General features: G+C 63.3%; 1 protein-coding gene across 8 annotated transcripts in view; it reads left to right on the top strand.

Annotated features, from left to right (window-relative positions):
- The first annotated feature begins 1,224 nt into the window (after window positions 1-1,224).
- Window positions 1,225-13,982, top strand: part of CTNND1 (catenin delta 1) — a 31,823-nt gene continuing 19,065 nt past the window's right edge. For 6 of the 8 annotated variants that reach the window (XM_075425423.1, XM_075425425.1, XM_075425424.1 and 3 more), the window contains exon 1: window positions 1,355-1,442. Coding sequence is in view for 1 of the 8 variants with exons in the window: in XM_075425426.1 (XP_075281541.1) it covers window positions 1,428-1,442 (15 nt within the window). In the remaining 7 variants the exon portion in view is untranslated. Of the gene's footprint in view, window positions 1,443-12,108; window positions 12,173-13,982 lie in introns of those variants that run through there. The other 2 variants (XM_075425426.1, XM_075425419.1) reach the window with 2 other exon arrangements.

Genomic DNA, 13,982 nt, shown 5'->3' with positions numbered 1-13,982 from the left:
ATTGTTAAACCTTGCTTTTAAATCTCCTGCCCCGGGTCTCTGTACCCACCCTGGTCCCCTTCCACTCTTTCCCTGCACCCGCAGGGACGGCAGCACTGTTTGTTCCGGTGCCGTGGGAGCGGGCAGAGCAGGATGGCCTTGACTGGGTTGTGCTGGCATTTCTCGCCTGGTCTGCTGTGAGCGGCACATCAACGCAGCACACGCCAAGCCCCCACGCCTTCCCCACCGCATGCCTCCCCCCACCCGGCTTATCTGTGCTCTCGCCAGCCCTCCACTCTGCCTGCAGCCCCGTGGCTGTCCACACGGCCTCGGCCATGCAAGGGGCCACTCAAAATTAGCTGCGATCCCTCCACGGGGCCTTCCAGTCCCCCCCGGCTAGAGTGGCCGGCGGCGCATCTGTCCCTGGCCACCGCCATGTCCCTCCACCCGCACTCTCTGGGGCAGGAGCCCATAGGATGTGTTGGTGGGGGCACGGGGACAGGGCCCACCTGGGATGAGCTCCCGGTGATGGGGGCCGGCTGGGGGGCTCGTGGTGCTGCCCAGGACCAGCGTCAGCGGGGCTCCGGCCAGCACCGGCTCCCTGGAGCCAGAGGGGCGAGGGGGACCCCCGGGCGGCTCTGCAGCCCAGCTCCCCCCGAGACCTGCTTCTGGGCGAATTCCAGCCCGGAGGGGTGACATGTCCTCCCGGCTCCGGCGGGACAGGCCCGGGAGGGGGCTCTGCTCCAGAGGGGCTGCTGGGGGGGCTGTCACCCCACCACCCCCGGCAGACCCCGTGCCTGGGAGACCCCCTCCCCGGAGGAGGACCACGCGAGAGGGTGGACCCCACTGGGGGAACACACACCCCCCGGGGCAGACCCCACGGGACAGACCCCACGGGGGACAGATCCCCCCCAGGACAGACCCCCACTGGGACAGACCCCGTGGGAGAGAGACCAGACGGGGACAGGCCCCTCCCGGCACAGGCCCCACCGGTTTCAGATCCCCCAGGGGACAGACCCCACGGGGGACAGACCCCACCCGGGCAGACTCCGCGGCACACCCCGCTCCGCCGCTGCCCCGCCCCTTGCCCGGCGGCGCGCCCCATTGGCGGGCCGGGCGCTGCCGAGCTCTGCCCGCCATTGGCGCGGGTGACGCTGACGCCAGGGGGCGGAGCCGTCGCCCCGCCCCGTCCCGCCCCGGCGGAGCAACTTCCATTTTAGGTGCGGGAGCGGCGCGGGCGCACGGCGCGGCGAGGTCCGGCCCGACCCTCCCCGGACCGCTCCGTTACCCCTGCGCACACCGGCGGGGACCCGACCGCCGCCCGCAGTTGTCGTCCCTCGCCGGGCGCCTCGCCTTTCGCCTCGCCGCGTCCCCGCGGAGCGGGTCGGGCGGCCGTGCCGCCGCCGCGGGGCGGGACCGGACCGGACCGGCCCCCCTGCCCGCCGCCGATGAGCCTGGCCGCGGTGAGTCCCGCTCTCGGCGCGCCCGCCGCCGCCTGTCCGGGGGGGGCTGGGGAGGGGAGCCGGCACATGCCGGGCGCCGCACGCCCCCGCGGCGGGAGGGGGGCGGGCCGGCCCTCGCCCTCTCGGTGGGCCCGTGGCCCGGCCGTGCTCTCTTGCCGGGGCCGGCGGGTGCCGGACCCCTGGAGGCCCGTCGCTGCCCGGGAGCCGGGGGTTGGGCCGCACCCCGCGGGACCGGCCGGGGCGGCGGTGCCCGGCCCTGGCGGGGGCGCTGGCGGGGACCCAGCCAGCCCGGAGCCCGCGGGGAGCGACACAAAAGCGGCGGGGCCGAGCGGCCGCCCCGCTGCCCGCCCGGTGCCGGCCCGCCGCCGCCTCCGCTGGAACAAAGGCAGCCCGTGTGCCAGCTTCCCGCGGCCGGCGCCGGCAGGGCTCCCCGCTCCCTTTGTGCCGGGGGTGGGGGGGGCCGGCGCTCAGCCCCGCCGTGGGGACTCTGCCGGGGCACGGCCTGGGTCTCCGGCTCTGCCTCCCGGCGTGGTCCTCTCCCAGCCGCCCGGACTCGCCTCTGCCCGGCTGCGGGCGGGCTCGTCCCGCGGTGCCTCGTTCGCCTGCGCCTTTGTTCTGGTGGTGGGGGTGGCTGGCGTGCCCGGGAGGGTCAGGTGCGCGGCTGCAGCGGTGGGGTCTCCTTCGCGGCGCGGCTTCGAGCTTGGAACCGGCCCGGCAGCCCCCTCCGCCCGCCCCGCGGCCCGCCCGCGGCACTGGAACGCTTCCCGGAGGCGCGACCCTGCTGCGGCCGGGCTGCGGGGCTGGGCCCGCGCGGCTGTTCAGTCCCGCTCCCCTGGGCCCCTCTGTCACGTAGCAGCCGGCTGCCTCTGCCCGCTGCCCTGCGCCGTTCCCGGGAGGAGCCGGTGACCTTCTGCGGCGCTGCCTTGTGCAACCCGGTGCTGCCATCCCTCCTGGGAGCAGCATGGAGGAGAGACTTTGCTTGGGGTAAATGCTTGGAAGTTTGGGTGGCTCTGTCATGAGGGTGTCTGCGAGGCTCAGGCGGGCTGGCCCACCTCGCAGGAGGGATGTGGGGCACCTCTGTTGTGCCCCTGAGCTTTGGGTGAGGGAGCCTGGATGACAAAGCTTCCTCTGATTGTCGTCGAGAAGGGTGGATCTCCTGGGAGTGCCTCCCTCGCTGGCCAGTGCTTGGTGGCCGGGCTCTTCCCTGGAGCCAGTGGCTGTGGGGGGTTAGGGGGGAGGCCTGGGCTGTCCCTCCTGCAGCGGGGAACCTGTGGCAGGGCTGGAGGCCCCTGTCGCAGGACTGTGGCACCCAGACCTGCACAGGCTTCTGCCCGTCCGAGGGGAACATCTGGGCGCGTGTGGAGTGTCCTGATGCTATCCAACTACAGCTGCCTGCAGTTCTGCCTGACGTCCCCCTGTGCTGGTGCCCTTGGGCTTGGCTGCCCAGTTGTTGGTGTGGGATTGAGAACGGACTTCTCCTTGGCTGAGTAGGGAGAGCTCAGCACCTCCAGGATCCAGGTGTACTGGGAATCCCGTGGTCAGTGGTCACAGCTTTGTTTGAAACTTCCATTTCTGTGCCTTGCTCTTCCTCCTCTGAGCAGCTATTCTGGGTGCACAGAGCTGAGGGTGAGCAACTGGTTGGCGGCTCATAGACTCCCGTCTCCGGTACCCACAGCACACGTTGCTGTGCATGACAGATCTGCAGAGCCTGCTGGGGCTCCTGTGGGGGGAGCAGGCAGCGTCCCCCAGGTCTGTGGAAAGCCGTGTGCTGGGAAGAGTCGGAGCAGGGGAATCGTTAGTCTTCCGCACAGCTACCTTGCTGGTTCCGTCCTGCTTCCGGTGCTTTCTTGAGGCAGGTTCTTGTACCTGTTGGTGTTTACTTGTGCGCTTTAAACGGAAAACAATAAGGCAGTTTTTAGAAAGCTCATCTCCTTCCACTTGACTGAACTTGGATGGGACTCTGTTGCATGCAAGCAACTGTCCTTCGCAATGTGCAGCATTTGCTGGAATCTTGGACGGAGCCTTCCTGGAAGGGGTGGGAGGATGAAAGTGCTTGCTTAGTGGAGTGTGCTGGGCTGCTGCGGAGGGGTGAGCCTCCTCGCTTCCAACTTGGAGGTCAGGCCCTGATCTTTGTGGTCTGCCCTTGGGGCCGTCCTTTCCCTGAAGATGGGCTGGGAGTCGGATGAATGGTCCAGTGCAGACTGCGCAGCTGGTGTCTCTGTCCCTGGATGCCTCTCATCTCTTCTCTCCTCCAGCCTGTGGCATGGAGATAAGACCTTGGTCCACTGTATCTGTGCTGGGGATGGCTTTAGGACACCCAGAAGGTAATAGCGTAGCTTGGACCATGCCTGGAAGGCTGTTTGCAAAATACCTTACTAGTGTCTGTGATCTTAGGGAGGAGAGTGCTGGTTAAATCTCTTGGTTTCTCTTCCCAACAACTGCTTGTAACAGTGTCTCATTTACTGCTGGCGAGGATGGAGCCCTTTCCCCAGACTGCGGTGGTACTGTCTCCAGGGAAGTACAGAGCTCTCCTTCTGACTCTGAAAACATGGGTGTCTGCAGTGTGGTTGTTTTCCCCCACCCCTGCCTTGCTGATAGTGAGCAGCAGAACTGCAGAGCTGGTTTGGGTCCATAAAAGGCAACAGGTGTTGCCTGGATGCGGTGACAAAACCCAAGCCTCTTGGGTGATTCAGGAGGCTCCTCCACGTGTGACATGGGGCTTGGCCAGTGGAGGAGGTTGTCCTCTGGCACAGAGTGCAGGAATGTGTCTCGGTGCAAGGCTGTTGGAAGGGGGCTGGATTTACAGGCTCTCGACCAAAGTCCTTGAGTTGCCCAAGGTGTCTACAACCTTCTCTTTGCTTCTTGCCTTCCGAGGAGGCTGTCTGGGGGTAAAACTGTTGCTTGGAGCCAGTTCTTGTAGTGGAAACTCCCAGCAGCAGGCTGATGAGTCTGTCCAGCCTCCTGCCTGTCTTGTGCTTGTTGCTAATCACCTTCCCCCTGGGAATGCTGCTGGTGCTGCTGCCCACTGCTGCTCCAGCCCACATATGCCTGTCCCTGTGCATGCCCTGTCTGGTGGCTGCTGCGGCAGGGGCTGACCCGGGGTTAATGTGTTGTGATGTTACCTGTCGAGCAGATGTCGGGGTGCAGTGGGTGCCATGTGATCCTCCTGTGGTTCTGCCCCCTCTCCCCACTTCCCTGCAGATGAAGCCAGAGTTTTCCTTGTGAGGTGTTCTGCTTCCGTGTTGTGGCCCAGATGAAGACAGCACAGTGCAGAGAGGAGAGACGGGTGGCTGCTGGATGGAGGGCAAACTGGTGATGAAGGAGCACAGGCTGTCAGGCCTGATGCCAGGATGGGCGAACCCTTAACCCAAGCACCCGTTGCCTCTGTTTCCATCTGCTTCCTGCAGCCCAGAGCAGCGAGCAGCTGGAGGTCGGAGGCTGGTCAAGGGACGCCTGGTGTGCATGGGCCTTGGAATGAGGTGGGGATGGACAGTCAGGGAGATAAGTGTCTCTGCAAGGGGGCAGTGACAGAGGGGTGATGGAAGCTGGGGAGCTTGTCCCTGTGTCCCTAACATTGTGCTGCAGGTCCATGGTGACTTTGTGCTGCAGAGCCTGCGCCCACTGCAGAAATGCTTGTGCCAGTGTGGGCCTGGGGACCTGACCCAGCCTGAACACCTTGCCTGTGTGTTTAATTTTAAAAGTTTGTTGCCCAGATGTTTGTGCTGATAGGAGAGCAGGATTTCTTTTGCAAAACCACAGCCCTGGCCTTTTGGTGTGTTGGAAGTTGGGGGGGTCTCTGAGGCTGTGAGGTGCTGCTGGGGTGTCAGTGGGTGTACAATGTGTAGGAGAAAGTCTTGGGGTGCTTGTCCAGGCTAGGAGTGACTGGCCTTCCAGCCCATGCAGGGAGGGGTCTGGGCAGGTTGGGGTAGGGGAGTGAGCCCTGGGAACAACTCTCCTGTAGCCTGGCCGAGGTGCTGGTGCAGTTCTGGGAGCCCTTTTTAAAACCTGCAGCTCCAGGGCTGGTACGAGGGCATCCCTGGGTGGCTGGCTTTGGTGGCAGCGGTGTTGGGTGCGTGCGAGGGCAGGAGCTGTTCTGTGCCTCCATCCCAGTCCTGACTGCTCCTGCTCCTCTGGGCGTTGGCCCCATTGCCGGGAACACTGCTCAAAGTTCACCAGCTTCCTGCTGCTGGCCGCTCCTGGGCGTGCCGGACCTGGAAGCAGCGTGAGCCTTACCTGCTTCTGCCTCCTCAGGAGCTGGCAGCATGAGGAGGGCTGCCTGCACTGTGCTGGGGTGGCTGGCAGCCAGAGGAGCTGCTCCAACCTTGCGTGGCTTTTGCAGCTGCAGAAGCACCTCTGGGGTAGAAGAGTGATTGCTGGGGTCAGGGGGACGGGTTCCCCAGGGGCGAGGTGGCCCAGTGAGGGAGTTGGGTACCCTCAGAGTAGGTGAACACGGAGAACTGGTTCCACCCTGGCCAGGAGGAAGAAGGCGTCTTGCTGTCCTCAGCCAACGTGTTTTCCTCTTGCCCATATCCCGTGTGGTGCTCGAGCTGGTCTTTATTGAGGAGAGCTCCCAGATCTCTCAGCTGCTTCCTCGCTGATGCTCCCAGCTCCTCTGCTGGCCCAGTAGGAAAGGGGAGATGGCGCTGGGCAGCCTGTGCACGTGGGTAGCTGCCATGGGTGGGAGGGAGTGTGTCAGACTGCAAAGACGAGTTTTTCCGACCTGGAAGGGTGGGTCACCGGTCGTGTTTGCATGCTGCTGGCAGGCCCCTTGCCCAGTGGAGTAATACATTCTTGTGAGCGTGTTGCTGCATGCAGCTCTGCTTGCCATGCCTGGCTCTGGCTGCGGGCAGGCTGACTCGCTCCGGGGGGGGAGATGTCATCCGACCTCCTGCGAACTGGGGTCTGCTGGAGGAGGAGGAGGACAGCCTGGGGTGCTTCTGGGAGAAATCCCCTCTGATGTGGAGAGGCTGGCTGCTCCAGGCTGGCTTTGTAACCCTCCTTCCTCTCTGCTTCTCTTTACTCTGTGTTTACCTGCAGGAGGGAGCTCCCAGGGTCCTACAGCTCCCCTGCAGAACGTGCTGGTGTGGCAAATGGGGAAACCTGCTCTCCCTTGATCTCTGCCCTGTGTCTGTCTCCAGCATTGGGCTTGAGTGGAAAACCACTTCCCCTCTCTATTCTGCTTCCTTCAGTAGCGAGAGCAGCTGCCCTGGGACAGGCAGGTGGATGGGCCTGTGGGGCCAAGTAGCGGTAGCAGTCGTAGGCCGTGAGGGTGGGGGGCTTCCCAGGGATGTCCCTGTGCTGCTCCAGCAGCCTTGGGAACACCACAAAGTGTCAGACGGCCCTGTTTGTCTGTGCCTGTTGGCCGGTGGAGTTGTGCAAACAAGCAGACGAAGTGTGTGACGGGAGGCTGGGGAGTGGCAGAGCACGCTCGCTTGTGGTCTTTGGGAGCAGACGCCATGCTGGAGTTATGGTGTTAGTGCTGCCTCGGTTCTGTGGGTAACAAGTCTGTCTCTAGGGCACGGTAGGCACAGCCGTGTCCTTGAGGGTTGGAGAACAGTGTCTTCCACTCTCTGCTTGTAGGATAGTCCCAGCCACGGACAGGCATGTGATGCCACCATGAAAGAGGAGCCCTTGTGTGTGTTCCCTGGGGGCAGGATGCTTCCAGCAAGCTGTCTGCAGATCTGCTCTCCTGGGTGGACTGTGACGAGGCTGGTGTGGTGGTGCCCATGCTTGGCCTTCCCAGCCTGCTTCCAGAGCCTCTGTGTGTGGGCTGGGGGTGGTGGGGAACGGCCCTTGGCAGGACGTTGTGTTTAGAAGCTTACAGGAAAGGGAAGTCACTATGTCATCTCCTGTCTGACCAGGAAACGCAGGTTTCCTTCCCTTCAGCTCGCGCAGGAGCCTGGGAAGGATTGGGGGAGCAGTAGCCAGGTGTGGCACTGGCAAACAGTTTGGGCAGGGGACTGGGACGGGACACAGTCCTGCTGTCCCTCTGAGCATGGCCTGGCCTGCAGCCTTGTTTGTCCTTTGTTGCTTCATGAGTGCTGGCTTGTGCCAGCCTGTGTGTGCCACTTGCCTGGCCGTGGGCGCTGAGGGCACTCGGAGCTCCATGGGGGTCTTGCCATTGCCCTGCCCTAGCCCATTGGCAGGGCAGCAGCCCCCTCCCCATCCCCAGCCGTGACTCAGCCCCTGGCTCTTCCCTGGTGCTTCTCCCGTGGCTCTCCTTCACCCATTCATTACTACTCTTGGCAGGGCCCTCGAAGTCCTCTCTGAGTGCAGACACACGCATGCAATTAGAGAGCAGGGCACCTGATGAGGTCATGCCAAATGTAGCTGGGATTTTCAGCCCAGCCCCAAGGTGATTTGCACTGTGACTCAGCCCATTGCCTGCTCTGCCTGCCGCGGGAGTATGGGGAGGCCAAGGGGTTCCACTTCTCCTGGGCAGCTCCTTCAGGCTGCCCCCACAAGTGTGGCTTGGCTGAATCTTGGCAATTTCCTCCTTGTCACCCCCACACCCAACACTACTTCATCACCACTGGCCTGCTTGCTAAGCCCGGGGAGGGGTTAAGTGTGTGGCTTCTCTGGCAGGGGGAAGGGGGCACTGTCTGTCTCTGGGTGCCCTGGTCTCACCGGGGCAGGGCAGGCAGAGAGACTCCACAGGGGGTTGCTGGGGAGGCTGGGGGGCCCTCGGCTTCTACCGTTCTCCATGTTCCTGGTTGTGGTTCCTGGGTGACTGGAGCACTTCTCGCAGGGAAGGCAGGCAATGTGGGCTGGCCTCCTGGGCTGGGCACTCTTTGGACGAGTCCAGCAGTGCCATGCCCCTGCTGCTGGTGGTGTGACTCCACTACACTGCCAGTCCCTGTGCACTGATCGGAGTGGAGCAGCTGGAGCTGAGCTGGGGCTGGGCCCTGGGGCCCAGCCTGGCTGCAGGTGTCGGGAGAGGAAGTGACCTCAGGTGGCTTCCCTGGGAAGGGGGGGACAAAGACTCTGTGGTGGGGAAGGGGGCCTGATCCATGTGTCCGGGTGCCAGGCTAGCACTGAGTCCTCTGGCCATCCTGCATCCTGGGCTCTGCTGGCAGGGGCCATTCGGGGCGGCGGCTAGCTGTGGGCGCTCGTGCCCATGGCCTGATGGAAGGTGGCTTCCCTTAATCCTACTGGGAATGCTGGCCACTGGGCTGTGGCCTCTCTGCTTGGGGGCAGCCAGCAGCAGGTGCAAGCCCTTGAGGAGCTAGATCTCCCCTGGGACGGGGTGCAAGAGCAGCTTCACCCCATCTGCTGTGCCCTTGTCCTGCTGCCCGGGCTTGGGGAGAGGCAGCTCCCGTGATTCTGCAGCAACGGATTTAACAGAGGGGGACTTTGCTCCCTGGGCGCTGCTGGCACAGCGCTTATCTCTGCAAGCCGGGCTGGTGTTTGTTTTCTCTGCGGGAGAGGCAGCCCAATGGGAGAGTTCAGCTGGGTGGGGGAGCAATGGGTGCAAGGCAGGGCAGCTGCTGGGGCCGGGGGGCAGCACTGACCTTCAGCACGGCACTGGGGGCCAGCCGAGCCTGAGTGTGGGGGCTTCTCATGTCCCCCACCAAGGTGGCTGCTGTTCCTTGGGCATGGCGAGGGGCCAAGGACTGCCCTGCCATCCTGCTGCTCCCTGGGCCAGCATAGCGGAGCCGGGGGGCTGCTGCCATTCCCCCACGGGGCCTGGGACCTGCTGGCTGCCGAGCATAGCCTGCCCTGGGAATGCTCTGGCCCGGTTCCCGGAATCCGGCGCTGGGTGTTTGTTTGCTGCTGCGCCCCTGAGGCCTGGCGCTCCCGGGGCAGGAAGCGGGAGCGCCGGGGAGGCCGGCTGGGCTGCGCTGTGAAATCCCTTTGTCCTGCTGAGCGCTCTGCGGCGCATTCCCACAGAGCGGAGAGAGCTGCCTTTGTGCTGCCGGAGGGCTCCCGGCATGTGAATCGCCTGCGCCCGGGGCTGCGGGCTGCGGGGCTGCTGCCTGCTTGGTGCGCGGGGTGGCAGGCGCCTCGCTGCTGTCCCCGGGGTGGGGGGACCCACGCAGCGGTGTCCTGGGGTTGCCAGAGTGGGGCTGCTGGGTCGTTCCGGGGGCGGCGGGATGCAGAGCAGTGTTGCTGGTAGAAGGCTCTGGCCTGGGGAATGCGGGTGGATGGTGTCCACTGGGAGCTGGGCGCCTTGGCTGCCATCTGCTTGTCCTCTCATCCTCAAAGGCGCGGGGGGGAAGCTTGGTCTGCCGTCCACTCATCGTGCTGCTGACTGCTCCCCTCAGTTGGTGGTGTGGCTGACGCTGCTGCAGCTGGTGCAGAGGGTCGCAGCTTTCTTGGCCCCCCTGGACGTCTCGCTGTGGCCCAGCCAGAGGGAAGGAGCTCCTCCCGGCCTGCGTCCCTGCTGTGCTCAGGAGGAAACCGAGTGGGCCCCCTCGCATGCCCTGAGGACAGCTGCCCCGCAGCCGGGTTGCACGAGCCTCGCTTGCTGTGGTTGACCCCATGCTGCTGCCTCTCCCTCCCAGTCCCGCTGGGGCGGCGAACCGCACCGACGTGGTGACCACAGCTGGGACAGGGACAGATCCCTTCCCCAGCGGGTCACCCGCTGTGGTTCACACCCCCTGCCATGTCCTGTCCTGTCCCTGGGCCCTGGTCAGTGTTGGGCACTCCTGGGCCCCCTGCCCTTGCTGGGGGAAGTGAGAGGCCTGCTCCTCCACTCTAGCTGGCAGCGTGGCCGTACCCTGCCCTTATTGCTGCCTCCATATCGGACTCACTGGCTGCAGCCTGCTGCTGTGCGGGGTGTAGTGTGTGTCCTGGTGTGCATCCCCACAGGCACCGGCCCTCTTGGAGGGTCCCTGCCCCCGTGGAGGGAGGCTTCCCTGGTGGGGCTGTGCCCTTAATCCCTGGTGCAGCGGCAGTGCTGCTGCTGGTCCAACCGGTCAGGCGTGGCAGGTGGAGGCGGCTGCTCCCGGGCCTGCCTGGCCAGGCGCCCTGGGCACGGCTGCCCCCGGAGAGCTGGGGCTGAGCTGGGTGGGGAGCCCAAGGTGGTGTCCAACTGCCCCCCGGAGCACCCCTCCACCCTGTCCGGATCCCGTTGTGCCCCTGCTCCATAGCCTTCCTCTGGGGACAGCCTTTCCTTCCGGGTGGGGCCGAGGCGGTGGCGGGGAGCCTCTCACCTGGAGCGGGCCCTGGTGTGGTGCGGGCAGAGCAGGCCGGTGAGCGGGAGCGAGGTGGCCTGCCCGCCCGGCCTGGGAGTGAGGATGTGTGGGTCTGCGGTGGAAGCTGTCAGCGTCGGCTGTGCCTCTGGGGTGGGAGGAGAAGCGGCTGTGGCCACAGCCCCATCTCCCGCGCTGGGATGTGGGAGCTGCTGCCCTGCTTCCCCTGTGCTCCCTGAACTCGGTGCAGGAGCGGTGAGGCAGGGATGAGCTGGGGCCTGTGGGCTCTCTGCCCGATACCCTGCCAGCTCGCTGTGCCTTGGCTTGTGTTAGTGCTTGCTGCCTAGGGTAGGCTGAGGCCTAAGGACTGATGTGTGAGCCTGGACCCTGCACTCGGGAGGGTGGAAACATGCCAAAGATGTTGGCTCATTTATTTTTTAGCTAATTGAGACTGACCAGTAGCTTGTGGTGAATTAGCAGGGCTGTGAACCTGTGCAGAGCAAGCAACTGTAATGCACTGCAAGCGCTCGGGACAGTTGCGGGCTTGAATTATTGATGGGGTTTCTGTTTTTCCTAAGTGCATCAGGAACATCCTAGGCAGCTGGAACCAGGAGAATTTGTTGCTTCCTCCTCTCTCGAGGACAAGGGGTCTGGTGCTGAGAGCTGTTGATGTTCACTTCTGGAGGGCAGGCAGCCAGCTGGCTCTCCTCAGAGTCCCTCAGATTGATAGGGCAAGGCAAATTATTTGAGTGATGTTGCCATATTCCTTGCTGGGGACTGTGGTGGAGCAGGAGCAGGTTCCTCAGGCAGCACATGGCTCCTTGTCTGCCTGGAAGGTGGGTCTGGTCTGGGACCCTGGAGCCTCTGCTGTCCTTGTAGGGGCTTAGCCAGGTGAGGGGCTGGGTCCCTCCTGGCTTGAATCCTGGCTGGTGGTGACAAGCCAGAGGAGAAAGGCTGCTTTGCTCATGCCTTGCAGCAGCGGGGAGGCTGCAAGGGGTGTCTGGCCATGGTGACAAAGCGTGCTGCATGCTTGACAGGTGCCCAGGAAGCGGTAGAGCTGCGGGGAGAGTGGCAGTTGGAGCCAAAGTGACTCTGTGCCCCCCTCTGCGGTGGCAGAGGACTGGTGGGAGGGAAGGAGTGCCTGGTGTGTCTCTTGGCAAGCAGCTGGGGTAGGGTTGGTGTGGCAGAGATGGCTTCTGGCTTTGTAGGCATTTGGGTTGAACTTTGCCCAAAATCTTCCATGCTGAGGGGGTGGCCTTAGCTCCAGGGATCCCAGGACCATTTGGTGATAGCTCTCTAGGGACTTGGGGCATGGAGCAGGGCTAGAGCAGGTCTTTGGAAAGACCTGAGCAGTGGGCTGTGTCCTGGAGATGCCCTTCTGCTGCAGCAGGTGCTGCCCATCAAGCCTCCTGCCTGTGTCTTACCTGCTGGATCTTGTCTGTTTTCCCTGGCCTGTGGTGTACAATTCCCTATCTGCAGGCTCGGTTTGGGCCCCGGGCTTAGTCTTTCCGTGGCTGACAGGGAAGCATTCCTGGTGGGGAGCCTTCAAGACTTGAACTCCATTCTCCAGCAGAGGAAGGTGCAGGTGAACTCTAGGTGGGTATGACTGGTGTTTGGCCCTTGGAATTGCAAAGGATTTGTTCTGGGTGAAAGTAATCCCCCAGGAAACAGGGGCAAGGAGTTTTGGAAATACGTGCTGTGTCAAAGCTGACCCAGTGGCAGAGCTCTGGAGGGCTTGGTCAAGGTTTGAGGGGTCTTTCTGGCTACTGCTAAGCCTTTAGTTCAGCTGGAAAGATGACGGTGGAGGGAAGCTCTGTGCATGTGGATCGGCTCCTGGCTGCCCCTCTGCTAGTAAGGGTGCCCTTCTCTGAAGGCACCCTGTGCTGGGTGTCTCACCGGTGGGCCTGCTCTGGCCTTGGAACCTCTGGGCACAGGGTTATGATGGTGCCACAAGTTGGGAGATGAGGTAAGGCCAGAGGGATTTGGATGTAAAGCTTTCTGCGTAGCTGCGTTGGTCCCTGGGGGTCCCCTCTTGCTGTTAGCCACAGGGGAAATGCTCTGGTGCTGCTTCTGCCCTGGGGCAGGAGCTGCTCTGGGATGTGTTTTGTCTTAAGGTTTTTGTTTTGCCCTGAACAGAGCCAGCTGAAATATTTTTGGCTTGCTGGGGTTTTTAAGTAACGGGTGTGTCAGCAAGTGCCTCTCTCGTGATGAAAAGGCTTTCATGCAGCCATCCTCAAAGATGGTCAGGGTCTGGCTTTGGAAAAATGCTCTGTAGTTGTATCTTCAGAGGCTGGGGAGAAGGAGGGGGGAATGGGTGCAAAGCGATCCCTGGAATTCCATCCTTGCGGGATCCGGCATACTTGGCTTCCAGCTGTCACAAGCAGCTTGCTGGCTGGAGGATCGGGCTGTGTAGCTGAGGATCCCCTCCCCTCCCCTTCTTCTGAAGAAGGCCAGTGCCCCGAGCTGGCATCGGGAGGCGGCGAGGGGCTGTGCGGTGCCCAGGAAGCCCCTGTCCCAAAATGCTGGGGTGTGAGCCACAGAGGGGTTTAGGGCAGATTGTGCATGGCTGGGAGGGCGTAAGGCTGAGTGGCTGTTTGAGGTTTGTGTGGGGGCCAGCTGTAAGGGAACGGCTGCACTCCAGCCTGGACGGCGCTGGCCTGTGTCTGCGGGGAGAGCTGGGGACAGTGCTTGCTAACCTCTCTGGACCTGGCACTGCCTCTCGGTAATTATGTCTTTAATCCTGGATCGATGAGGACTAGATGGCTGAGAACACGAGTTGGGGGAGGTGGTGTGTCCTGATGGAGGAAGCCCCAGGGGGAGAGCCCTCTTGGGCAGCAGATACCCTGTTCTGCTGGCCCCTCTTGTCCGTGATGGAGCTGTGCCTGCAGTTCAGGGCAGGAGTGACAGCTACACGCGCAGGGCAGGCTCCAGACACTCAGAATCACTGTCCCGCTGCTTAGCATGGCCTGATCCTGTGGAGAGACCCTTCGGTGACCACTCCAGAGCATCACCGCTCAGTGTCTGTGGGTCTGCAGAACTGTGGGCTTCATCCAGCCTGGACCACAGCCCACTCCCTTGTCTGGCTGCCCTGATGTGACAGGCTCCCGAGAGCCTCTGGCTGCCACCTCTCCCCAAAGCTCTCTGCTCTGGCCTGGTGGCCCCAAGGGGAAGGGGGCCTGCACCTGTCCCTGTACTACCTCCTGCCTGGGCTGGGGGCCGTTTGGGTGCAGTGGGACAAGGAGAGCTGCTGGGTGAGGGACCTGTCCTGTTCCTTCCCGCTGCTGTTGTGTTTGCTCCCTGTGGAAGGGACAGGAAGGAAACAGCCTCACGGCTGCTCTGGCCCCATATCTGGGGCCCTTAGCAGCCTTGTGAGTTTCATTGTTAGCTTCCATGTGCTCCGGGCCGC

The sequence above is a fragment of the Opisthocomus hoazin genome, chromosome 7, assembly GCF_030867145.1.
Source record: "Opisthocomus hoazin isolate bOpiHoa1 chromosome 7, bOpiHoa1.hap1, whole genome shotgun sequence".
Taxonomy (NCBI): domain Eukaryota; kingdom Metazoa; phylum Chordata; class Aves; order Opisthocomiformes; family Opisthocomidae; genus Opisthocomus; species Opisthocomus hoazin.
Note: the sequence above shows the minus strand (reverse complement) of the source record. Positions and strands in the feature narration are given on the sequence as shown.